Source organism: Oreochromis aureus, linkage group 23 (genome assembly GCF_013358895.1).
Source record: "Oreochromis aureus strain Israel breed Guangdong linkage group 23, ZZ_aureus, whole genome shotgun sequence".
In the NCBI taxonomy this organism is placed as follows: domain Eukaryota; kingdom Metazoa; phylum Chordata; class Actinopteri; order Cichliformes; family Cichlidae; genus Oreochromis; species Oreochromis aureus.
The window spans coordinates 3,374,350-3,401,059 of NC_052963.1; the positions used below are offsets into that span (position 1 = coordinate 3,374,350).

Genomic DNA, 26,710 nt, shown 5'->3' on the forward strand with positions numbered 1-26,710 from the left:
AAATACTATGTTCAAACTTTAAAAAAAATTCTGCTATTTCTGCTAATGTGTGCTATAAAATATGGACCTCAGATTCTTGTTAACGCTCCATGGCAGAAATACATACAAGTACACAGCCTGATGAAGCAGACAGAAGCAGTACCTCTGATTGGTGAATTTGAGCAGAACCAGGTTGTTCTGCCTCTTTTCAGCAGAAATTCTGCTGATTCACCTCTTTTAGTGTAACGTTTCATGCGTCTTTGCCTCTTTTCTGCAGAAATTCTGCTGATTCACCTCTTTTCTGCAAAATTTTCAGCCTTTTCACCTCTTATCAGCACAATTCTCAGCAGCTTCTGCTCATTTCAGCAAAATTGTCAGTCTCTCCACCTCTTCATTGGGAGAATTAGTTTGGCTGAGTGAGATGAGTGGCTACCTTGAGACCAGGAGGGCCGGGTTCGAATCCTGCTCAGGGTGACATTTTTTTTTCACCACCATACAAATTTTTGCAACTTTTCATCTTTTTCAGCTTTTCAGCAGACAGCTTCAGCGTTAAGGCATCCACACAGCATTTTCGCAGGAAATGCAAACTTTTTCTAGTTCCACTATATTATTCTAGTTGCTTCCGTACACTTTTTGGCACTTAACTACTCCCTCAGTTCTTATCCGATTTTCGCCATTCAAACTTTAAAAAATTCTGCTCTTTCTGCTAATGCCGGCTATGACTTTTGGTGCTCATAACCTCTATACTTTTTGAGATATTGAATTTTTTTTGCAATATTTTTTGCCCATTTCTGCCATATTATCAGTGGCCTCACAGATTTTCCTTGCCGGGTTGACCTGTGTTTTAGCTCAGTGAGATGAGCATCCGTTCTCAGACTGGGAGGCCCGGGTTCAAATCCCGCTTACACTCAAAAAAATGAAACGTTGACTTTAATTAAAATTATTTTGTCAACAGGTTCCACGAAATTGCATTGTGTTAGTTTAAAGCAAAAATCTTTAGTTCATCTAATTTTAAAAAACTACTTAAGATTAACAAGAGATATTTAAGACTACCTAAATCAAATTATGTTGTATGAACATAAATGATATATTTACAGGTTAGATAGTTTAGATTAGTTACTTCAACACATTTCTTATTTGTGGCAGTAAAATGTTAAATTTAAGTTAGATTAATTCAAATATTATATTTTCAGCCACCTTGTGCTTTACTAATTAGTTTTACATAAATCTATTTTGTCAACAGGTTCCACACAAATGAATTAAGTACATCCAACTTATTTTTTTAAATTTCTTTTATTGCCAACACATTCAGAGAGCATTTGTGTAAACCCAGTCCAAAATAAAACACAACAGGTCATTAGGGTTAGTAACTAACAGTATGTAGACAGATGCAACATCAAGACTTTAAATTAAATGTCTGTATCTGCCAGAAATAGAAGAAAAAACATTGAAGACCACATAACATGTTGATAAGATGACACTTGAGTTACGCATATGTGATGCTAGTAAGGTCTGTGGAGTCCTTTTTCTTTTAGTGTCTAAAATGGATAGCAAAGTTGGTATTTGCAATGATTGCTTAGGGTCAGTCCAGTAACACAACGCCAATGAAGTGTTTTCCTTTAACAATGCAAAGTGAAGTGTCCACCTCAACAGCCACAATTAAAAAAAATTAATGTTGTAATAATAATAATAATAATAATAATAAATAATAATAATAAATAGTCCACTGATATTAGCAATCAAAGAAAATTATATCACCATCCCAAATAAAACTTAAATAAAGCATGCCAGCATTATGGTCTAACAATAAAACAGCTTGTCAGCGTTCAGTTTTTTTTGCAACAACACAACAGTAACCATTTAACACTTGCCACCCTCAACGTTTATTTTACCAGTGTTTGGGCAAAAACTTGGGTTGTAAACATTTTAACATGGAAACAATTGTTCGTCTTTAAAAGTCCGCAAAATATACATTCATCCTGCATTCCTAACTTACCCTTATTCTTAGTATGTATTGCAATTACCTTTACAATGCACACAATGTAACACAAACAGAATATGAACATATTTCCACCTCATAACAATATACCTTGAACGCTAATATACACACCACCCTTCAACATTTCTGGTGCAGTATCATCTCTCAATTAAATCCTTTAAATCTCAACACTTTTGATTGTCTCTTACTAGCCCCCTCCCCCACAAGAGTAAAATCTCTCAAATTGTAGTAGTTTACAAACTTTTCAAAATTTCTCTTAAATGTAATTTTCCTTTATCTGTCATTTTCAACAAATTACCGTTTTATTCCCATTCAGCCTCTGAAAAACTTCTGTCCATCTGACAGAACATTCATCATCCAAATTAAGGATTGGCTTATTCGTTCAGTTTATTCTTGAGTATCTGTACCTTGGTCAAGAGTCTGCTGACATACAGATGAAGGAAGAGCTTCTGAAGTACTTCAAAGAAAGCTTTCAGTCTCGAGGTTAACTGAGATTCAGTGCATACAGTATATCCCACCCATTAAGAGTGCACATGCAGAGGCCATGTTTTCCAGGTCATGCAGGACACCCTAGATGGTTATACCCACATCGGCTGGAGGAGTGCTGACATCAGCTTTTTCAATGGTGAAGATAGCAAGGGTAATTTGTTCCAGCTCCCTCTGAACAGCTGTAGCTGTAGCTTAGACACAAAAACAAAGAAAAATGGTGTCCAGTTAAATTTAAAAAGGAAAAAAAAAAAAAAGAGCCAAAGCTACCCTTTAATGAAGTAAACACAATATTAGGAACATGCACCCCAGTGCGCTACTATTTTAGACTACAGATTCAACAATAAATATAAATAGTTTGGGTATACAAGAAGATTCCCCAAAACATTTAAACAGGTTCCATGCAAATTACAACAACAACAACACTACAACATGCAACAACATTAGTTATTCAAAATTTGGTTTAATACAGATAAAAACTAAACTAAAATTACCAACCAATTATTCTTTGAAGAGGATGCTTGGGTCTTCATTCAGGTAAAAAGGTAGTGCCCTGAGGACACACTCCCCCGTTTTCAATAGTTTCCTTCTGTAGAGAGTGGCAGAGATACAGGAAGAGAAAACAGATATACTTTAGGATGACACAAACTCACATTATACATAAAATGAATGACATATTTACTGCACAGCTAGACATGTACACAAGACCAACTAATCATCACATGGACATGAATAGTTAACCTGTTGGGTAGGGTTTCCACCACATTATATATGTCCATAATGTAGGTATAGACAAACTAATACATCATCGTTTTTGCATTCAAAAACTGATCTTTAACATAAAAACATTCACTTATGGTTTAACCCAAAATTGAGGGATCAGATTTTACTTATGTTTAGGTAATTTTAATTTTCCAAAGTTTTGAGTACCAAACTTTGTCTTGCTTAATATAAATGTAAGTACACTGTGCAGCTACCATACACTAGCTGTTTAAATTTGAAAGTGATCTTATTAGCCATAATATTTTGCTACCAACAGAATAACGCACCTTTGTGGCTGGAGCCAAAGTTTGTCTAATTTTCTTCACTGCAGCGCCTCCTTTTTCTTGAAGACTTTTATGAGCTGGTCAGTGTATTGGTCAAGTTGTGCAAAAAGCCTTGGAACAAGTGGAGCAGTAGTAATCCTCACAAATTCTGCTTCCACCTGAAAACATGTCAACAAACACAACATACTGTACTGTAAATATACATACTATATGTACACATATACATACTTTATAACTGAAACTAATGTAGAAAGACCTCATTAAAGCTATAATTTTAACACAAACATTTACACAAAATGCTAATGGAGCCATTACAGCTTTTATTGTTATATATCAAGTTCCAAAAATATTGATCACAGCTGATCTGAAAAGAATTTCATACCTCAGGCCCTTGAACTGCAACCTTTACAATGGTTCAGATCTGGAGAAGAAATAACAGGGGCATTGAATGGGTCACTAAAGAAAAATTAACTTATAAAACAGTTTTGTTTTTAAAAGTATAACAGTTCACATACCACATACAAGCTCAGCAGTACCACATACACCACATCAGTATAGGAGGGAGCAGGTAAAGGCAGGATCTGAGATTTATAAAATAAAACAAGAAATTCATTACTTAATTTCAAGAAGCAAATTATTGATTGAATTACAACTAAATAAAATACTACTCAGAAGAAAAGCAAGAGATTGACACTGCCATGTGCTAACTTTCTATAGAAGCAATTATCACCAGGTCTGTCGACTTCCATTGTCTGCCCACTCATATGTCGTGAATAATTTTATTTAAAAAGTAAGTGTGTGATTTAACAAACTGTAATTTATAACTATGCTGATCTGTATCACTCCTAGGAAACATGCTGTATTTACAGACCATTTTACATAATACAGATTACTGATAGAGCATAACAATGGTGTCACAGTGGCTTTCGCCCTCGACTTTTGGATTTTAAATGTCACTTTATGCTATCCTTGCTATCCTATTCGATATTTATGACTCTTGGATTACAGTAAAGGAATCCCAAGAAAGCAAATGAAAAAATAACCCCATGAACCCCTGTAGCTAATCCCTTAATAAAACCAAAAACAATAAAAATGTTTCTTACACAGTCCACAAAATAAGCATGTTAAGCATGTCCAGGACCCAGTAAAACTAATGTAGAACAAGCGCACGCATAACGATATAACATGTCTTATAAGACAAACGCAAAATATAACCATGCTCGACATGTAGATACTACACAACATAGTCAAAGAAAAAGTGGTCTTACCTCTCAAAGAAACAGCAGCTTGGCGCCAAAACAACGTTTTTAAGTTAAATTTGAAGTCTTGCGCATGAGCAGGCCCAAGCCGTGAAACCTTGTTGTTCTTCGCGGTTTCATTACAACTGTTTTTGCATTACTGCCACCTTGTGGATATACAAAGTATATCGATCCTAATTGACTTAACTTAAATGTTATGCCATCAAGTAACACATTAGTATTATGTACAGTGAATAATAGACACAATTACGTAGACTTGATTAGAAAAACATATGTTAACTTAACAAAAACATATATTTTAAGTAAAATGAAAATAAATAATATACACTGGACAATCCACCTCATTCATTTTTTTGAGTGTATGGCAACATTTCTTTCAGTTAACAGTTAAACTTTTTTAACTCTTTTCAACACAAATTTAAGCTTTTTCACCCCTTTTCAGCACAATTTTCAGTTTTTTCACCACTTTTCAGCACAAATCCCAGCTTTTTCAGCTGTTTTCAGCAAAAACCTCTTTTCAGCAGAATTCTGAAAAGAGTTCTGCAGAACTCTTTTCAGCAGAAATTCTGCTGATTGAACTCTTTTCAGCAGAATTTTCACCCCTTTTCAGCCCAAATTCTGCTTATTCACCTCTTCTGCAAAATTTTCAGCCTTTTCCCCTATTATCAGCACAAATCTCAGCTGTTTTCAGAAAAAACTCTTTTGAGCAGAAATTCTGCTGATTCATCTCTTTTCAGCGCAACTTTCTGCTTCTTTACCTCTTTTCAGCTGAAATTCTGCTGATTCACCTCTTTTCTGCAAAATTTTCAGCCTTTTCACCTCTTATCAGCACAATTCTCAGCAGCTTCTGCTCATTTAAGCAGAATTGTCAGTCTCTCCACCTCTTCTTCGTCAGAATGACTTTGGCTCAGTGAGATGAGTTGCTGCCTTAGGACCAGGAGGGCCAGGTTCGAATCCTGCTTAGGCCAATGTTTTTTTTCAACAAAAATTTCTCTGTCTTTACCCCTTTCAGTAGAAGTTTTTGGCTTTTCACCACTTTTCAGCAAACATTTTCTGCTTCTTCACCTGTTTTCAGCAGAATTTTCAGTTTCTTCACCGCCATATAACTTTAGGCAAGTTTTCAACTTTTTCAGCTTTTTCAGCAGGCAACTTCAGCGTTAAGGCATCCACACAGCATTTTCGCAGGAAATGCAAATTTTTCTAGTAATAATAAAGATTACAACAACAATACTGTGAATGCTTTTACAAGCATTCACACTAATAAAGATTACAACAACAATACTGTGAATGCTTTTACAAGCATTCACACTAATAATGATAACTGTCATCATTAAGTTATCCGTCTTATCTATTATTTTTTAGATTTTTCTCCTTTCAATGGATAATATTTAATAATTAGGGTAATATTTAATAAAAGGATATTTTTTTCCAATGAGTTCTCTTGTGCAAACATCGCATGAACAACACAAGAAAGCCATGCAAGTTCAGTATAATCAAATCCCTGACATTGACTTTTCTCATGTTGAGCATTTATATTACTCGTGATTACAGCAACACCACATGGTGGTCTTCATAAAAGCAGAAGTGATGCAAAAAAAAAGTTAATGGTTAAGAAATACAGATTATTAATAATCTGGTAGTTAAATCCAAAAGGGAAACAAAGTAAAAAGGGAAACACCAGAAGCCAGGAACTGAAAACAGTTTACGCTGGGGATACAGGCTAATGATGGAAGCGAACAGGTATAAATAAAGTAACAGGAACATAAATCAAAAACAAGGATAGGAAACAGATGATCAAACAAAGAACAAGAAGAAGACTGGAATTACAGAGAAGGGTGTCTGGGGCAGAGATGAAACACCTGGGGAACACAGCTGAAACTCATAGGGAAAAATGAGACAGGAGGGTTCAGTAAAACTAAACACATGGGACAAGGACTACAAAAGTTAAACAGGAAATAAACAAGGAGAACATCACTGACAGAGACTTGACATAAAAGGGCTGAACACTAGGGAAAATGTAACATAGAAAACTAGCAGAACACAACTAACAGAAAGGGACAAACACATGGATATAAACACAAAGAAAATCAAGAATCATAAATTTACATAAAGAAAACTAGCAAGTTAAAAAAAAAAAAATTTAAAATCACAGGTAACAGACCCTTGACCTTAACAAAACTCATAGAACAACAGAGACAACACAAAAACAATGGACAAAGGGAATAGCAACTAATAAAACAGACAAAACAATCCTTAAATCTTACTTTTACATTACTTTTGGCAAAAAGCCCTTATTTGCATTTCTCCTCCGTCAGTGTGGTCTGCTTTTAGTCATGTCAATAATTTCTTCATAGTCAAGAACTGATGTAAGATCTCTCTCAAGTGATAACAGACAAAGCGAGTTGAGGTGGAGCTGGCATGGAGCTCCTGCTGGCACTTTTTATTCTCCCAACACTAGAGACTCGACACTCAAACGTTCAGATTCTCTTAGGTTAAAATCGACGGGTCGCCATGTCAGTCAAATTTCTATTAAAAGTAAGTGCCAGTAGAGTGGTTTCTGATTTTATCAGGCCATAGGAGTAATTATGAAACCTGGCACTAAGTTCATTAAGCTGGAAGTCTATGATTTTAATTAATATAAGAAAATTGATGTGTCAGCTAACATTCTAAGAGAGTGACAATTGTAAAACCCCTGTTGACTGAAAAGAACACGAAGGCTTATTGACATTTGGCAAAAAACATCTTGATGATGACCAAGACCTTTGGGAAAATATTCTGTGGACTAATGAGAAAAAAGTTGAACTGGAAGATTTGTGCCCTTACACCTGACAGAAAAACTTACACAGCATTATATAAAAAGACCATAACAACAGTCAAACATGGTGGCCATAATTATTGGAACTCTTATATCTGCTCTGTACCAGAAAATCCTAAAGAAGAATGCCCTGCCATTAGTTTGTGTCCTGAAGCTTGGATTATGCAGCAAGATAAGGATTTGAAACACACCACCAAGTCCACCGGTGAATGGCTCAAGAAACAAAAAAGTTAAGCTTTTGAAGTGACCTAGTCAAAACATGGGCTTACATCTGATTGAGATTCCTTAAACATAACCTTAAACAGTTTGTTCATGCTTGAAAACCCTCCATTTTTTCTGAATAAAAACAATTCTGAAGAGTGGGTGAGAATTCCTCCACAGCAATGGGAAAAACTTTTTGTAAAAGCTGCAGGTGTAGAATTAAGAACACATCAGGTAATGACTTCTACCAATTGTATGCTTAGTGTTTCTCTTGAATGTTTTTTTCTTATTCCTCCAAATTCAAGACATTGTATATCAGAAATTCAATTCCCAAGGTTAGATTGCCAACGCAAAGTTCTACTTCAAAGTCTTGATGGAGAACAATAAGCACAAATACCCTGAGGTGTAGTGAACACCATCATGAGCCTGCTTGCAAAATTTCACCTTCTCTGTCAAACTGACCTAACATTCATAATAACAGCATTATCACTGTTAAAGATTCAGTTCATTTTCTTTTTATATATTTAGCACTACTTCATAACAACTGTCATCTCACAATGTTATATGGAAGACTAGGTACCCTATGGTATGAGACATAGAACCTTACTAAGGCTACGTCCACACGAGCCCGGATAGATTTGAAAACGGCGTTTTCGTCTGAAAACGCTCCGCGTCCACACTAGCGTTTTCAGTCATTTTCACAGAGTTGTGCATCAACATTGAAACGGCCGAAAACGCTTATGTTCCAGTACTGCGCATGTGTGAAACTCAAGAAGATCCGGCCTGCCTCATTTCTGTCTGCCGTTTATTTACTTTCCAGCTCGTTTAAAGGTCGCAGCAAAATGTCGAGGAAAAGCACCGAGTTTTTTAAATGGACTGACAATGAGGTGGAGTTGTTGCTGCGAGTAACACAAAAGTACAAAGTTGCAAAAGCAAGGGAGAATTAAAGAATGTGAAGAAAAGCTATCTGGAGCATGTACAAACTGATATGAATCTTTTTAGGGCTGTCAAAATTAAGAGCAATCAAAACAACTGCTGTATAATGCACTCCGCTATCTTTGTTTAATTGGTCACATTTCTGACTCTCATCATTGAGGTGAAAAACTTCTAATGGAGTCCAGGCTTCTTTGCTTTGAGAAACAGTGGGATGGGGGAAGGGTGGAAGAGGCAGGGAGCCTGAGCTCCACCTATTCAAGCAGCCCAGGCTAAGTTTTCTGGAAGCACACAGGACTAGATGGAAATAAGTTTATTTTCAAAATAAAGGTGTCAGCATTTTCAGTTCAATCCTGTTATATTTGTCAGAATTGTGTAACTTCTGTGTATATTCCCATTATTTAGCAATGAATAGCCAGGGTCTGTAAACTTGCTGAGGGCTTTGGGGGAAAGCTGTTCACTCTCATATAAGATTACACCAGTAAATGTCATCTTTTTATGTAATAAGATGATAGTTCCACACCCATGTTGTCTGTTACACATCAATATTGCACTGGCTAAGAGTTCAAATGAGTTCAAATGTGATGAAAAGCTGAAAGACTTTGAAAAAGTAATTGTTTTTTGTTAAAAAAAAAAACAACCCAACAACCCCAAGATGCATCTTGTTTTATTTCAAGTTATGGTATTTGGTTAGTCGTTCACAACAGAAAATGTCCACTGAATGACACCTTAGTTTTACTTTTACTGTTGTTGGTCCATCAGCCAGTCACAGAAAAGTGCCCACTGCAGGTAATTTCTGTGTTTGTTATACTATATTTTGGTATCTTTTTCATGGTTCATGATTCTCCCATTCCTGGCGAACACTGCTGTTTCTCCCTTACCTATTTAGGCCCACTTGTCAACAAATTAGCATTCAAACAATATAAGTGTCATCCACAATGAGAACCATGCAGGTGGAAGACTGCACAGGTACATCTGCAGTGGGTGAAAACCTGTCTATACACAGTCTGTGTCAAAATTCATATGCAGATGGACACAATTACAGAACTAAAACTTATCCATTAGAAGGGTCCAGTTGCAGACTTCACCCTGCACATTACCATCACATCCACAGCTGTGAACATGACTAACTTTTTATTACTTCTATTGTTTAGGTTTAGATTACATTGTATGTATATGTTCCATACATAGCCAGAATCTATAGTGGGAATATTCTTTATTTCACCAAATTCTAGGCAAGATCATCTAAAAAAATATTTTCCAAACTGACAAATCTCAGAACCGTGGGTAGTAACAGACCGTGTCATACAGCTTCACTTTAAATTCAACATTCATTTTATTTTTGTAGCACATACATAGCGAGGAGGGTGTGTACATATCTGCACATACATTAATCCTGAACAGCACTTTACAAACACAGCTCTCCCAAAGCACACACTTTTTTAATACTATTTTTTCAGCCTAAATAGATAGAGGATATAGACAGGAAAGCTGGGAGAGAGAGAGGTTAGGACATGCAGCAAAGGGCCTGCTGCTCTCCGGTAGGCCCTCGAACCTGGGCCTACTGCTCTCCAGCCATATGGCATATGGCTCACCCACTGAGCTAAACTGGTGTCCCAGCACACACTAATTCTAACAGAAAATGAAACAGGTTATTTATAATGAACTGTTTCTGGAAATGTACTGCAGAGCTTGTTTGACGGTGAGTGAATGACACAGATACAGACCAAATCATCAAAACAAGGTAGGATTTTGATCAAATAGCACCTGAATACAAATTATACCAGCTGAATGTTAAAAACCTTGAAAACTGTCCACTACAATAATTGTCTGTGCTTTATGTGTTTTCTTGGGTTTTTGTTGGTTCTTCCTCTTTTTGGTATTATTCCCTTGTTTAAGCCAACTTTTAGCCTGCTCAGTATTCTACCTATGCAGATCATTGTTGCCATCAAGCCGTCCACTGTAAGTTTTTGGGAGTATTTCATGCTTGTGCATCTTCGTAATCCTCGGCTTTGGTACAATTTCTAAGGTCCTTCTCTCTATGTTGTCAATAGTATTAACGGATACCAACTCAGAACCATAACTCCTATATAACTTGTTTCTGCAGTCAGGACCTCTACTTACACTTATTGTGGTGATACTTTTGCATGTCCTGTGTTTGTATATTCTGGGCACCTTACTTTAAGTATATATGACAGAAAATGCTGTACAATCATTTCATTTTTTCCAGGGCATTCCACTTTCTATGTTAGCTTATGAATCATGCAAAGACGCCCTGCTTTAAAGCTTCAAACAGAGCCTTTTCACCATCTTCCTCTTGGTATTTTCAAATTGTATCCAAAAGAAAAACCAAATGCTCATTGGCTAATGACTTGTGATTGATTGTTAGCCAATGAGCACCTTGTCGAAAATCCTTCTTTCTGATGTCTAGAACGCCCAAAATTAACAAAATGAACTTAATGTTGTATCCAATATAAACTAGATATAAAGTCTGATAATACCATCAGTAAAGCGGCTAAGGTCACAGAGCAAAGGAGCTGAGGGCCATTGTCCCATAGATTTCAAAACAGCAGGATGTTGTTTTGTCACCAAAAGGTCACCCCCTGCTAGCCTTTAGAAAGAATGCACATTTAAGGCACTTCTCCATTGGCTTTAGTTTTCAGACCTGGATGCTTTGTCTATCTTTGAAGCTGTTTATGATAGTAAGCAAGCAAAACGAGCACACACCAGGAATATGAAGCCTTCTACAAGGAGCTAGTTAACTTCCTGGATAGACAGTTATATAATTAATAAGGGAATCCACAAAGATTCAGGTCAAATCAAGTGAAAATGTGAATAAAGGCTAAAAATACTCTAAATAATCTGAAGTAGTACTCGTGTGATTTTTATAGGACACAGCTTTAGATGGATGGAAGGTGTAACTAAATTCTGCAACTAAGTAGGAGGATCACCCATGATTTTTTATCAATAATATTTAGGTATGTCAGGATCTTTCTGGCTTGAAGCGTTTATTTTGAAATAGTAGGCGGAAGTCGTGCATGTTGTATGTTGGGACGTTGATCCTTGTGTCTCGGTGGGTCAGTCAGCCTCTGCAGCCTACAACTAGCACTTACAAAGAGAAAACACAGGCTCCGCACAGTAATCTCGGACGTCTCCCTCCGGCTGCAAAGGACGCTTGGTCGGACCGCGGAAGGGGCCGGCACATCCCCTCTATTCTGCCTGGGAATCGGATCGTTCTATCACGCTCGGAAGAGGCTTTGAAAGGCCGGCGATGCGAGAACAGCTTCGGAAGTGAGTGCTGAAGGCTGGGGTGCTGTCTCTGCTGGTGATAAGTAGTCTGATTATGATGGTAATCGTGCTGGTCGTAATGCAGTAAACCTGTTCACACAGACAACGCTGGCTGTGTGGTCGAGGGAGAGACATCCCCCACACTGCACACTATTTCATCCTTACTGCCGAAAATGCGCAAACATAGACTCTGCAATTTTTAAATGGCATAGAGGTTGTATGTAGGATTTGTTTTGAACAAGGGAAAATAGGTCTGCTGCCTCACTGTGTGCTCTTATCCCCCGGCATATAAAACGCACCTCAAACGAGTGCCCCCTATAATGGTCGGATTATTTAGACGTGCAGAAAACACTGTGTATGCTCTTGTGATGACAGAGCATACACAATATAGAGCGATCGATATTTTTCAACAAAAGATGGGAAATCGGTTCAGTTATGTTGTCTTAAAGACCAAACCAACCGTTGTTCTTCGTGTCTGGTTTTGGTCTTTCGGGATCGTTGCAGAGGAGCCAGCCCAGGTGTGCAGGCAGTCCCTTCTTGCTGGCTGAATCGTGCATTTCCTAATTCTAAGTCCTTCCTTTGCAGGCTGCTCTTCCTCTGGGCACTTGCTGCCATATTGGAATAAAAAGGAACACACAGAATGCTTCAGAGCCCCAGGCTGGAATCGGTGTGGGCTGTTTTTATTTATCCGTATGTGTTTGAATTTCACAAGACTGGGTTTTCTTTTTAATTTATATGTGTGTGTAAGCGAGAGAGAGAGAGAGCCCTGAAAAGCAGTAGGTAGGCTAATGGATCGCTGTGCATTCCTTCACACGCACAAACGTAGTCACCGCCTATGCCAGCGAGGCTGCTCCTGTTTGGATCCGTGCAGGGTTTTTTTTTCTTTTGCACAGTGAGTGCTGCAGTTTTACCGCGATTTCGATCCATTGCACTGCTGTCTATTCAGCCAACCAAGAGCTTCTAATTAGTTTAGTGATCTCTATGCAACTTCATTTAGATGAGAGCAGAGGATGCTGGTGCAGACTTTTGGCCACAGTGTGAATGCAGGTGTGTGCCTATTGTGTGTTTGTGTTCATCGACTTAGTCCCGTTTATGGATGAGAAGCCACACATACTGAATTGGCTTTGGGGTGTACTGTGTGCAGGCTTTGTATTTAAGCCTAGATATTTTTCCATTTCGTCCTAACCTCTTCTGTCTAGGAGAAAATGACACTTGTGTCTCAGCATGTGCTGCAACAGTACTAAGAGTGTTGGAAACAAAGTCAGATCTGCTTTGCTGGACATTTGACATGATATGAATGAAGCACAGATTGTTTAGGTCACTGTATTGTGGCATGCTACCAAACAACAGGTACGTATGACCCCATTTCTAAATTATCAGATATCTAAGTTGTATAGTATCAGACAACATGCATTGATCAGTCTGTCTGTGATAGGTTAACACAAGCTCCAATAATTAAAGGAACTTTTCCTCAAAGCCTTTTTTTCCACTTTGAGCATTTTTTTTACTACATTCAACCCTCACATTAACTTTACTATAGTGCTTTATTCTATGTCCTTAAGCACTCTAATTATCACACACACTCACTCCAGTGGAATCATTAAGGGCATGCAGATGGGAAACATAACAGTAATAGAACTAATGGTTATGTTACTTTTTGAGGAAAGAGAAAGGCAAAGGACAAAAGCAAGCCAGTGTTTTTTACCCAACTATAGAATAATTGTTTTTCTATGTGTAGTGGAAGTTTCAAAAGTCCAGTATTGTGAGAATGCTTGAGCAGTTTAGTCATGAGTTGAAACGTCACACGTCACAGTCAAACGAGTATAACCCTAAACTATGAGTTAATAAACAATACAGGATTCCTCATAGCATCAGGTAAATGCAGTTCAGAGCATCAGTTTTAGTCCACTAGCAGTGGCAGTGTAAATGTGCACCAGTGTGCACTGTGATGTTCTCTTAAAAGACAGAAGGGGCAAAACAGAAACTTCATTTGCTATTGTCTGCTCGCCGTCATCATTTATCCGACTTGAAGTCTATGTAACGCTAGCAGTATCATTTTTATAGATTGCATAATTTTGAATCCATCCATCCTCCTCTGGATGCCTATCCCAGCTGTCTTAGGGTGAGAGGCAGGTTACACCCTGGATAGTTGGCCAATCTAGAGAGACAGACAACCACTCACGGGTGGGCCATTTAAACTAACCTCACTAACTGCATGTCTTTGGACTGTGGGAGGAAGAACCTGATGGCGGACTTGAACTTAGGACCTTCTTGCTGTGAGGCAACAGTGCTATCCACCATGCCACCATGCTGGCTGAAATTTGATTTGAGATTTTTAAAAAATTATTATTATTTTTTTGAATGAAACCAAGTTATCATTTTTGAAAAACAACAGACGTTTCTGTAAGTGCAGGGATAACCTCTTCAGGTTATCCCTGCACTTTGTGGTTCTCTTTTGCAAACAGCTTTCCCTTATTTTCAGTAGTTTTAAATATGGATTTCACACATTTGGACTTACTTTAAAGGCTACTGTATGAGCAGTAGCAACAAATATACATATATAAAATATATATATTTTTGCTTCCACTTTCAGCAATAGCCAGAGGAAGATATTGCCATAAACAAGCTATAATTGACTGTAGTGCGAAGTGTCTTTGTAGAAACATCATGGAAAATGTTTGTCATTGCTGCAATAAGTTATTCAACTGCCTGCTTACTGCAATTCATAGCATTATTTCTTTGCACATGTATGTGTATGTGGTGTAATATGACCTCACATCTTGTGTCATTGTGGATGAATTACTGGATTTCATTCCAACATTAACTGATGCAGAGTGAGGTAATACTTGACATTTCCTGGAAATACCCAGTTTTGGGAAACAGTTGGATCAAATGCATCCATTCTCTTCATTTGTCAACAGTGATGTAAAGAGTTGGCGTCAGACATTCATTGAAATATATTCTTAATAACCAGATTAGAAAAAAAATTGACTGATGTCTAGATGATTGGTTCAGCACTGAAGCCAGCCCACTTGCACATGCTGAAGATTGGGTGCATGCAAAATGGTGAAGCACAGTCTTTACATGTTCTTCAATTACTCTCCTCTTAGATGCTTCAATTAAGTATTAGAAAAAAAAGTGCAGAATGTTACCTTCTTCTTTAATACCCATAGCTGCTTTCCTATAGCAAACTACAGCTGCTCTGCACAGATGGGCTTAAAAACACAATCTGGTCTTTTAGTGATGACGTATGGACCCTTCTTCCAGGTCCAAACTACTCTGCGTTTATTAAGGCTGTTGTGTTTTTAACATGTTTTAATGCTTTGTATCTTGTTCTATATAATCTGAGCAAGCCCCTAAAAACAGTCAGTGATCACTGTCGGCCTCTCTCGGTTTTTATTACCGCTGTTCATTTTAAAGCTCAGTTTTTAAACCCTTACGATGTAACTACAGCCCAGCCCATGCAGCAGTATATTAATGACTAACCTCGTATTGTGGATGGATTAACTCAGTTGTTCTCCTGACTGAAGTTTGGTCCGTTTACAGCATCCTGCCATGCGATTGCATTTGTCCCTAACCATCGGGAACCCTCACGTTAACTTTCATCGAGTGGAAAAAAGTTAGCGTTCATCCTCCAGCTTCACTGTGCTAATGTGGTTATATTATGCTAACCGTAGCTCTCAGTCAGAACATGCTATATCATCTTCAGCTGGAAACTCGTGAGCTAACTTCCTGCTAACTTCTAACGCTGTTAAGTTTAATAAATCCTGTTTTCATGGATGCCTGGATGTTAAACTTAATTGTTACACCTGGTAGAGCAGCCACACTGATCATTTTATTAAACATGAAAGAATTTAGAATTTAGATTTTTAACTCTCAGTGATGCCACAGTGTTCGTTTGACTTAGGGAAATGAAGTGGAGTTTGGACCCGGAAACGGATATTGACGTCAGACTTAAAGATCGGATAGGGTCAAAGACACAGGAGCAGGAAGGGCTTGATAGCTTTTTGCTAATAACGCCAACTTTGCTTGCAGTGCATGTATACCCTTAAATTGCACCACTGAGTTCCCCCCTTTGACACAGTTTTCCTGCCTAATGAGTTTGCAGCCTGAGGTAGGATTTCTGGATATCAGCCACCTCCTCTATCTGCCGGTGGTACATACCGTGCAGGGGCCTGTCCTTCCATGATGGCTCCTCGTCTCCCTCCTCTTTCTTAGGTTTCTGCTGCCTAAGGTATTCACTGAGCACTCGGTCAGTTGGGGCCATCTTCCCAATGTATTCTTGGATGTTTGTTGTCTCATCCTGGACTGTGGTGCTGACACTCACCAGTCCCCGGCCCCCTTCCTTCCGCTTAGCGTACAGCCTCAGGGTGCTGGACTTGGGGTGAAACCCTCCATGCATGGTAAGGAGCTTTCTTGTCTTGATGTCAGTGGCTTCTAGCTCCTCCTTTGGCCAGCCTATTACCCCAGCAGGGTACCTGATCACGGGCAGGGCGTAGGTGTTGATGGCCCGGATCTTGTTCTTACCGTTCAGCTGAATCCTCAGGACTTGCCTGACTCTCTGCAGGTATTTGGTGGTTGCAGCCTTTCTAGCGGCCTCTTCATGGTTCCCATTCGCCTGTGGGATCCCCAGGTACTTGTAACTGTCCTCTATGTCTGCAATGTTGCCTTCTGGTAGTTCAATCCCCTCAGTTCTGACTACCTTCCCTCTCTTTGTTACCATCCGACTACACTTCTCCAGTCCGAACGACATTCCAATGTCATTGCTGTATAGCCTGGTAGTGTGGATCAGTGAATCGATGTCTCGTTCACTCTTGGCATACAGCTTGATGTCATCCATGTACAGGAGGTGGCTGACAACTGCTCCGTTCCGTAGTCGGTATCCGTAGCCAGTCTTGTTAATGATCTCACTGAGGGGGTTCAGGCCTATGCAGAACAGCAGTGGGGACAGAGCATCTCCTTGGTAGATCCCGCACTTGATGGTGACTTGTGCTATGGGCTTGGAGTTGGCCTCTAGTGTTGTACGCCACATCCACATTGAGTTCCTGATGAAGGCTCTTAGGGTCCTGTTGATCTTGTACAATTCTAGGCATTCCAGTATCCAGCTGTGGGGCATTGAGTCATAGGCCTTCTTGTAATCAATCCAGTCAGTGCACAGGTTGGTCAGTCTTGTCTTGCAGTCTCGGCTGACTGTTCTGTCTACCAGTAGCTGATGTTTTGCACCTCTGGTATTCTTGCCAATCCCTTTCTGTGCCCCACTCATGTATTGACCCATGTGCCTGTTCATCTTAGCCGATATGATGCCTGACAGGAGCTTACATGTAATACTGAGGCAGGTAATTGGTCGGTAGTTGGATGGGACCGGTCCCTTCTTGGGGTCCTTGGGGATCAGGACCGTCCGACCTTCGGTTAGCCATTCCGGGTGTCTCTCGTTAACTAGCAGCTGGTTCATTTGTGCTGCCAGACGCTCATGGAGTGCAGTCAGCTTCTTCAGCCAGTAGGCGTGAATCATGTCGGGCCCTGGTGCTGTCCAACTCTTCATATTGGAGACCCTTTCTTGGATATCTGCCACTGTGATGGTTACTGGACCCTGTTCAGGGAGGTCGCTATGGTCTGCCCTCAGATCCACTAGCCGCTGAGCATTGCCGTTATGGGTTGCGTCCTTCTCCCATATGCTCTTCCAGTATTGCTCCGTCTCCAGCCTTGGTGGTGCTGTTCTCTTATTGTTCCCTTGCCACTGAGAGTACACCTTTGCTGGTTCTGTGGAGAACAGCTGGTTTATTCTCCTGCCTTCTATCTCTCTGGTGTACCTCCTCAAGCGGGTGGCCAAGGCTGTGAGTCTTTGCTTGGCAGTTTCCAAGGCCTCAGGTATGGACAGCTTGCTGTATTTCTTATGCACCTTCTTTGTCGCACCTTTCTGCAACTCCGTTAGTTGGCTAACCTCCCTCCGTGCTACTTTGATCTTGCCCTCTAGCCTCCTTCTCCATGGAGGGTACTGCCCCTTGTGGCTGTTCAACTTGTAGCCAAGCATCTCACTGATCACTGCTGCCGTATTGCCCTATCGCACTTGGGGCTGTGTACCCAATCTCGGGTGGGAGTGATGATATCTCCCCCCTGACCTGGCGTCCTGACTCCTCCTTGCCGTAGCATTTATGTTGTACCTCGTCAATCTCTAGCTGTGATAGCAGTCCCTTCTATTTTTTATTATTGCAACCAGTACGGACTAAACCGAGCAGAGAAGAACAGCATAAGCTCCTTGGCAAGGGTGTAGTTTTTCAGACTCCCCAGAAAGTTTAGCCGTTGCTGTGCCTTCTTGGTCTGTGCAGTAGTGTTAGTTTAACAGAATACATCATCATCCAGGCCCAGTAACTTGAAGTCAGAGACCCTCTCTACATAATGCCTGTTGACGTATATGGGCTGAGGATCAGGTGTGCTTCTCCTGAAGTCCACTGTTATTTCCTTCAATTTTGGGGTGTTGAGGACCAGGTTGCTATTGCTGGATCATGACGCCAGGCCTTCCACCTCATTCTTGTATGCAGACTCATCTCTCCAGTGATGAGCCCGACCACTGCTGTGTCATCCACAAACTTCACAAAGGAATTGCTGAGGTGGCGGTTCAGTCATGGGTGTAGAGAGTGCACAGTAGGGGGCTCAGCACACATCCCTGTGGGGAGCCAATGTTGAGGGTGAGTGTTGGGAGAGGTGGGGCCTTACTTTGAATCTCTGGGCAGTCTCTGAGGAAGTCCTTAAATCCATATGGCTAAGATTGATTAGTTTTGTTACCAGTCTGTTAGAGATGACTGTGTGTTGAATGTCGAGCTAAAGTCAATGAAAATAACCCATATGGAAAAGAAATACAAAAAACTTATAAAACACTTGCATCAGATGTGGCCTACTTCATATAGTGAATCATATAAGGCTTATATGATTTACTCATGAGAGTGGCCACTTTCATTGTTTTAATAAGTATCCAAAACATACAAGTTTCATTTATAATTTTTCAAGGGATCTTATATCTGTTTTCACTCTTGTATGCTTTTCATACAAGTTTCACATAAGATAGATACAAACTTTATAAAATTTATATATATCTTTTCCATATGGGAAGTCTGGCACAGTTGTCCTTGTATTCCAGACAGGCCACAGTTGTGTCCGAAAATTGTGGGAGTCACCTGTGGGTGGAAGACCTTGAATGATGCGACTTCTGAACAGTTTCTCAAAACACTTCATAGTGACTGGAGTGAGAGCCACTGGATGAATGTCATTCAGGGATGTTTGAGGACTTCAAGCAGAATGGGACAATGCTAAGAACAGGATGAATATTTTTGTAAAGGCGCCTGTGAGTTGGTCTACACAGAACTTCAGCACCTTAATAGTGACACATTCAGGTCCTGCTGCTTTTCTGGGGTAAACTGCTGCTAATATGCACCTCAGGTCATGCTCCTCCACTGTAAAGAACGTAGCTGGTGTTGGCCGGAGGTAGGGCTGGGCGATATGGCCTAAAATCCATATCACGGTATAATTTGAAGCATGTGCGGTAACGATATATATCGCGATATATTCTTTTCTTCTGTATAACGTATTTTACACACTATAAGGCGCACTTAAAATCCTTTAATTTTCTCAAAAATCGACAGTGTGCCTTATGTATGAATTCTGGTTGTGCTTACTGACCTCAAACCAATTTTATGTGGTACACGGCGCTCAAAAATGTTTTAGTACGACTTTGGCAAGCTAGGAAGCCACACCGCTTGATGGATTGTCGGAGCATTACAGCTGCCGTAGTCAGGAGCCTTGCGGAGTAATCTGGGTCCTAAACTCCGTCCGGTTCAGGTCCCAAAGTCACACGATCACTGCGGCATCACTGGGAGTTAAAAACTGTCTAAATTCTTTCATCTTTAATAAAATGATCAGCGTTGCTGCTTTACCAGGTGAAACAAATCCAGGCATCCATGAAAATAGAATTTATTACATTTAACGGAGTTAGACGTTAGCGGAAGTTAGCTCGCTAGTTTCGCTAGTTACCTAAATATGATATAGCATGTTCTGACTGAGAGATTTCTGAAAAAAATCAAACGTACAGCTCTGCTATCACTTCCAACATAAACGAAGACAGAAAACTAAACAGCAGTGGCGTTTGTAGGGTTACTGAAGTTGGGCTAGCTGGTATATAATGATGTGCTGCGTGATCACTAGCAAAACAGCTACGTTAGCATAACATTAGCACAGTCAAGTTGAAGGATGGCCGCTAACTTTTTTCCACTTGATAAAAGTTAACGTGAGGGTTTCTGGTGGTTAGGGACAAATGCAATTGCATGGCAGGATGCTATAAATGGATCAAACTTCAGTCAGGAGAACAACTGAGATAATCCATTCACAATACGAGGTTAGTCATTAATATACTGCAACAAAATGGGAATAGAGCAGTTGTTAGGGAATTCAGCATTAATGAATCAATGGTAGGGAAGTGGAGGAAGCGCAGTTTTTGGCTTTCCCCATATTCCAAAAGTGCTTAGTCTCTTTGCTAATACTGTCGCCCGGCATAATTTGCAGATGATGGAAGCTGTGTCCAAATTCATGGGCTGCATCCTCCTGAGGACCAGGCCTTCACGGTCTACGTGGGCCGGGTCCTCAGAAGGTCGGGTAGGCCGGAAGTAAACGGCTGTGAAATTGGACGGTCTAGCCTTCTGATTTGCATCACCGCTGTCTCAGTGGAGTTTAATAAACTCGGCCGTCTGCTCCTTGCTATCTAAAATAGAACAGAACACTTGCGTAAATTCTCGACCATCTCACACTTCTGTTTAATCAGTTTTCTGTTCGACATTTATTCACCTGTGTGAAAACCAAGGTGGAACCCAACCGGGGGATTAATAAAGTTGGCCACATCGGGTTTCCGGTACGGATCGGGTAGTGACAGTCAAGGCACCTACTCATCTCACTGAACCAAACTCATTCTCTCAAAGAAGAGGTGGACAGACTGACAATTCTGCTGAAATTAGCAGAAGCTGCTGAGAATTGTGCTGATAAGAGGTGAAAAGGCTGAAAATTTTGCAGAAAAGAGGTGAATCAGCAGAATTTCTGCAAAAAAGAGACAAAGAAGCAGAACGTTGCGCTGAAAAGAGGTGAATCAGCAGAATTTCTGCTGAAAAGAGGCAGAACAACCTGGTTCTGCTCAAATTCACCAATCAGAGGTACTGCCTCAGTCTGCTTCATCAGGCTGTGTACTTGTTTCTGCCATGGAGCGTTAACAAGAATCTGAGGTCCATATTAGAAAAGCTGCTAAAATCATAAAACTTTGCAGAATTGTAATAAATTAGCAATATAAATTACAGGTCTGTGATAGTGTATAAATTTGTAGTGAAAAAAAAAAACATGTGGACCAAGGTGGGATTGAACCCACGACCTTTGAGCTGCAGACCCGTGTCATTACCGATTGCGCCACCTGGACAGGGGGCGGGCGTCTGAAAAACAGATCGATGACCAGTCAGAATTAGATCGCGGTGAGAGGCGAAAAACGCCGTTTTTTTGGAGTTACAAAATGTCGTGTAACTCAAAAACTATGTGGGATAGAAGCATAATGCTTGTACTGGGTGAATCAGCCGACTTTGGTGAACTTTGACTGCGATTTTCATTGCTCTTTGTACCTCCGTCACGGAGATATGATATGAGAGCAGAAACGGCTTCATTTTCAGAGTTTGAAAACTGAGAGGAGGACAGATTTCCAACCCTCAAACAAACGTAATTTATGGCTCAACAGTAAGACGACAGTAAAAACTGCTCACACCATGACTGTCAGCAGTGTCTGAAGATAAATTGGCAGCATGCAGATGAATCTTACAAAGAAGCTCAGAGGGAGAGACTGAGCTTGTATTTCCACCCCAAGCTGTTAGGGGATGCTCTTTATTAAACACTTGCTTGTGCTACAATGTGCTTCAAGGGTCATTAACAGCATAACAGAACTCACTTATGGTACTGCATTCTTCCTATAAAACAATAACTGTCAGTGACTTTGTACCGTAGTATAAACACAACATTCAAGACAACAGTTATAAGTAACGTAACCATAAACAATGAAACAAGAACATCTAAACAGCAGCACATGTCCCAAGGCATGATGGGAGAGAACTAGCTGTTCCACCAACACGCCACATTATTTATGATTTATGATTTGGCAGAAACACTGGGAATTGGTATAAATAGTATGATTTACATGAAATACTTTGACTTAGCAGAAATTCTATAATCTAGCAAAAAGCACTTCACCATAGCAGAAATTCTATGATTGAGCAGAATTACTAGGATTTAGCACAAACACTATGATTTGGCTCAAAAACCTTTATTTTGCAGTTATATTGTGATTTGGCAGAAATACTGTGCTTTGGAACAAGTACCAAGATTTGGCAGAAATACTATGAGCAGTAATAATATAACATAGCAGAAATACTGTTATTTTGTGGAAATAGTATGCTTTGGCACAAATACTATGATTTGGCAAAAACACTATGATTTAACAGAAATAATATGATTGAGCAGAAGTACTAAGATGTAGTAGAAGTACTTTGATTTAGCAGAAATACTATTATGGAGTAGTAATGGTTTAACATGGGAGAAATATTGATACAGACACACATACACATATTGTGATTTGGCAGAAATACTGTGCTTTGGAACAAGTACCAAGATTTGGCAGAAATACTATGAGCAGTAATAATATAACATAGCAGAAATACTGTTATTTTGTGGAAATAGTATGCTTTGGCACAAATACTATGATTTGGCAAAAACACTATGATTTAACAGAAATAATATGATTGAGCAGAAGTACTAAGATGTAGTAGAAGTACTTTGATTTAGCAGAAATACTATTATGGAGTAGTAATGGTTTAACATGGGAGAAATATTGATACAGACACACATACACATACACAGAGCCTAAAAGGAACAGAGGCTGTGAAGAGTCTGGACTTGGTATATCTAGGTCAGTTAAATTGGCTGCACCTGCTGTAATCAGCCCTTACACACACAGACACAGAGAGAGGTATAAGTTTTCTGCAGTGTATTTCTCACATTCAGGATTCCCCTCGAACAAATGGCCATAATTTCCTAACCATAGGGGCTAGAAAGCTCATTCTGACATCGTTTTGTTCAGAAGAGATGGGGGAATCTGCAGGTCTTCATAATTCAGAGATAAAATATAGATTATTGAAGATATATGACTTGTAACACACTGTAACTGAGTAGAGGCGAAGCAAAACTGCCTTGACTTGGCCTCAAACAACATTTTGTAACTCTAAATCTATATGGAGCATCAAAATCATTCTTTCACTGTAAGAAACAGCAGGCTTTGGTGAACAGTCATGGAAATTTTCAGGGCTCTGTTGCAATCCATCAAAAAGATATGACGAGAGAAAAAAGTGTCTCATTTCCAGAGTTTGAAATCTGAAGAGATCTGAGCGAGGGACAAATTTCCTACTCTCAAACATATGCAATTCATGGCCAAACGGTAATAGGTGAGAAAAAAATTCTTGAATTGTGAGCATCAGGACTGTCTGAAGATATATTGGCACAAGCCTCATGTCTCAACTCTGTTTTGTTAAGGAGATATGACGATTTGAAAATGCCTCTCATTAGAGAAATCCAGCGGTGATTTTGAACAAGCTCTCCATTGACTTTCTATGGAGAGTTTTGAGACTTTGTGTTGGTCTGAGGAGAGTTGCCAAAATTCTATAAATCCCACAAGAATGATAGTGACATTTTCTGAAAGCCAGCAAAAATACCTACATTTTGATGTATAATTTGTGGGGGTTGAGTGGAAATTGAGCGAGTAGCAAGAAGTTGTTCGGACATGAAGAGAAAATTCAGAATGGACGAGTGTACACTCTGAGTTAATTGCATAGCAACCATAACAACGCATGTATTTTCTGAAAAATCACAATTTTGCAACTCAAAACTTAAAGAGGGATAAGATTAAAATGGTAGAAGATCTGAAAAAGCTGAATCAGACAGGAATAGTTCAATAATTTGAGAACATTTTAAAGTTTGAATGGAGTTCTTAGGTGAAAGTATAAGAAAGTAGTTAAGTTTCAAAAACAAGCAAGTTTTAGCAGAATTGTGGAAGTTTTCCATTCATTTCAATGGGACAAATTAAAGGAAAAAAGTGTAATATTTTAAAAAAGTATAATAGTAATAAATACCAAAAGTCATAGCTGGAATTAGCAGAAAGGGCAGAACAGTTTAGAGTTTGAACGGTGAAAATCGGCTGAAAACTGAGGCAGTAGTTAAGTGCCGAAAAACGTACGGAAGCAACTTGCAGATGAAGAATAATAAAGATAAAGAATAAAGAGAAACAGGAACTCAATAGTGTGGAAGCCCTTTGAGGGCATCCACACAATAAAGATAAAGAAAGAGAAACAGGAACTCAATAGTGTGGAAGCCCTTGAGGGCATCCACACAATAAAGAATAGAAGAACAATACTGTGAATGCTTTTACAAGCATTCACACTAATAAAAATGAACATGGTTAACTTCGCTGAAAACGAATTTTTGTTCACCTGTGAAAAAATAAAATAAAAATACATTTAAAAAAAGACAAATACGAACAGCCAACATATACACACAAAATCAAATATGGATACACAAATCAACAAATACACAAGAAATCAAATATGGATATACAAATGTACAGAGAGACACACACACACAGGTCTATGCCAGTCAACCAGTCTGAATATATTATATTTTTATCCAACAATGAGATGCTGCCCTAAAAAGGGTCTTTGTGTGTGTGTGTGTGTCTTTCTTTCTCTCTCTCTCTCTCTCTCTCTCTCTCTCTTACACACACACACACACACACACACACACACACACACACACACACACACACACACACGCATCAGCAAGTGAACAGGGGCTACTAACAGCATGTTTCTAGGTCAGTCAAACAGCTGTGAGCTTCTCAATTTGAATCCACCAATCAGAGAGGCTGTGTGCTTTTTCCCGCCAAAACTGGTGCACCAAGTGCAGGCTTTTACACACGCAGCACAGAGAGAGACAGGATTTTTGCAGTCTATTTCTCATAGTCAGGAATCTCCTCAAACAAACAGCCATAAATTCCTAACCGTAGGGGCTAAAACGGTCATTCTTAGACCGTTTTGTTCAGAAGACATGGGAGAATCTTGAAATGTTGACCATTTAAAATAAAAATATGAAATATCATAGATATATGACATAGATGATTGGTTATCTAAGAAGCCACGAGGGCCCCAATATGCAAATTTGAATGTGTCAGGCCTCAGATATGATTTGCTGGCTGGGGAGCCATGAAGGCAACAATATGCAAATTTGAATGTGCAAGCCCTCAGACATGATTGGTTGTCTTAGAAGCCATGGATGCCCCAATATGCAAATTTGAATGTGCAAGCCCTCAGATATGATTGGTTGTTTTAGAAGCCATATAAAAAGCAGTAAAACTGTACTATGATTTGGTAGAAAAACTATAATTAATCAAAAATACTATATTTGGCAGAAATAGTATTTTTTAGCAGAAACACTACATTTAGCACAAATCTTATGAAATAGCAGAAATAGTATGATTTAGCAGAAATGCTGTATTTAGCACAAATACTGAAAAGCAGCAGAAATGCTATGACTTAGCATAATAGTAATAACTTAAATAGAAAAATTGGAAAAGCAAAATGAACAGCTGAAAAAATCCTGAACATGCTAAGGGTCCCTCAAATGTAATTGTTAAATGAAAAAAAAATCAGTAAAAAAAAGTACAACAGTCACACAATCACAAATATGTACACATATGGAAACACACAAGCACAGAGAGACACACACAGGATCATATTCAGTCAACCTGTCTAAATATATTGAATTTAAATCATACAATAAGATGCTCCCATAAAACTCTCTCTCTCGCCTCTCTCTCTCTCTCTCTCACACACACACACACACACACACACACACACACACACACACACACACACACACACACAGCAGAAGAAAGTGAACAAACAGGGGCTGTGCATACTGTGTTTCCTGTATGTCTCTAGGTCAGTCAACCAGCCTGGAGCTGCTGAATTTGAATCCACCAATCAGAGAGGCTGTATACTTTTTCCCGCCAAAACTGGTGCACCAAGTGCAGGCTTTTACACACGCAGCACAGAGACAGAAAGGATTTTTGCAGTTTATTTCTCATAGTGAGGATTCCCCTCAAATAAATGGCTATAATTTCCTAACCGTAGGGGCTAGAACGGTCATTCTTACACCGTTTTGTTCAGAAGAGATGGGGGAATCTTACAGTGTTGACAATTTATCATTAAAATATGAATTATCGAAGATATTTGACTTCTAATGCACCATAACTGAGTAGAGGCGAAGCGAAAACTGCCCTGACTTGCCCTCGAACAACGCTTTCTAACTCTAAATCTGTTTGGAGCATCGATATCATTCTTTCACCGTGAAGAGACAGCAAGCTTTGGTGAACAGTCATGGAAATTTTCAGGGTCTGTGGAAATCCATCAAAAGATATGACGAGAGAAAAAGTGGTTCATTTCAGAGGTTGAAATCTGAAGAAATCTGAGCGAAGGACGAATTTCCTACCCTCAAACAAGTGTAACTCATCTCAGAACGGTAATAGGTGATAAAAAATTTCTTGAATTGTGAGCGTCAGGAGTGTCTGAAGATATATTGGCACAAG

At 39.4% G+C, this 26,710-nt stretch overlaps 1 protein-coding gene and 1 long non-coding RNA gene across 3 annotated transcripts in view; one reads left to right on the forward strand and one right to left on the reverse strand.

Moving 5' to 3' along the window:
- Window positions 1-3,567: 3,567 nt before the first annotated feature.
- LOC120436491 lies at window positions 3,568-5,083 on the reverse strand. Its single transcript, XR_005610492.1, has 4 exons — window positions 4,779-5,083; window positions 4,026-4,091; window positions 3,893-3,931; window positions 3,568-3,668 (listed from the first exon to the last, which is right to left on the reverse strand). It is a non-coding gene; the product is annotated as an uncharacterized LOC120436491 (long non-coding RNA).
- A 6,674-nt stretch (window positions 5,084-11,757) lies between these two features.
- LOC116329919 (dystrophin-like) overlaps window positions 11,758-26,710 on the forward strand; it is a 57,514-nt gene continuing 42,561 nt past the window's right edge. For both annotated transcript variants that reach the window (XM_031752055.2, XM_031752057.2), the window contains exon 1: window positions 11,758-12,009. In XM_031752055.2, coding sequence (XP_031607915.1) covers window positions 11,990-12,009 — 20 coding nt within the window. In that variant the 5' untranslated portion in view covers window positions 11,758-11,989. The remainder of the gene's footprint in view (window positions 12,010-26,710) is intronic.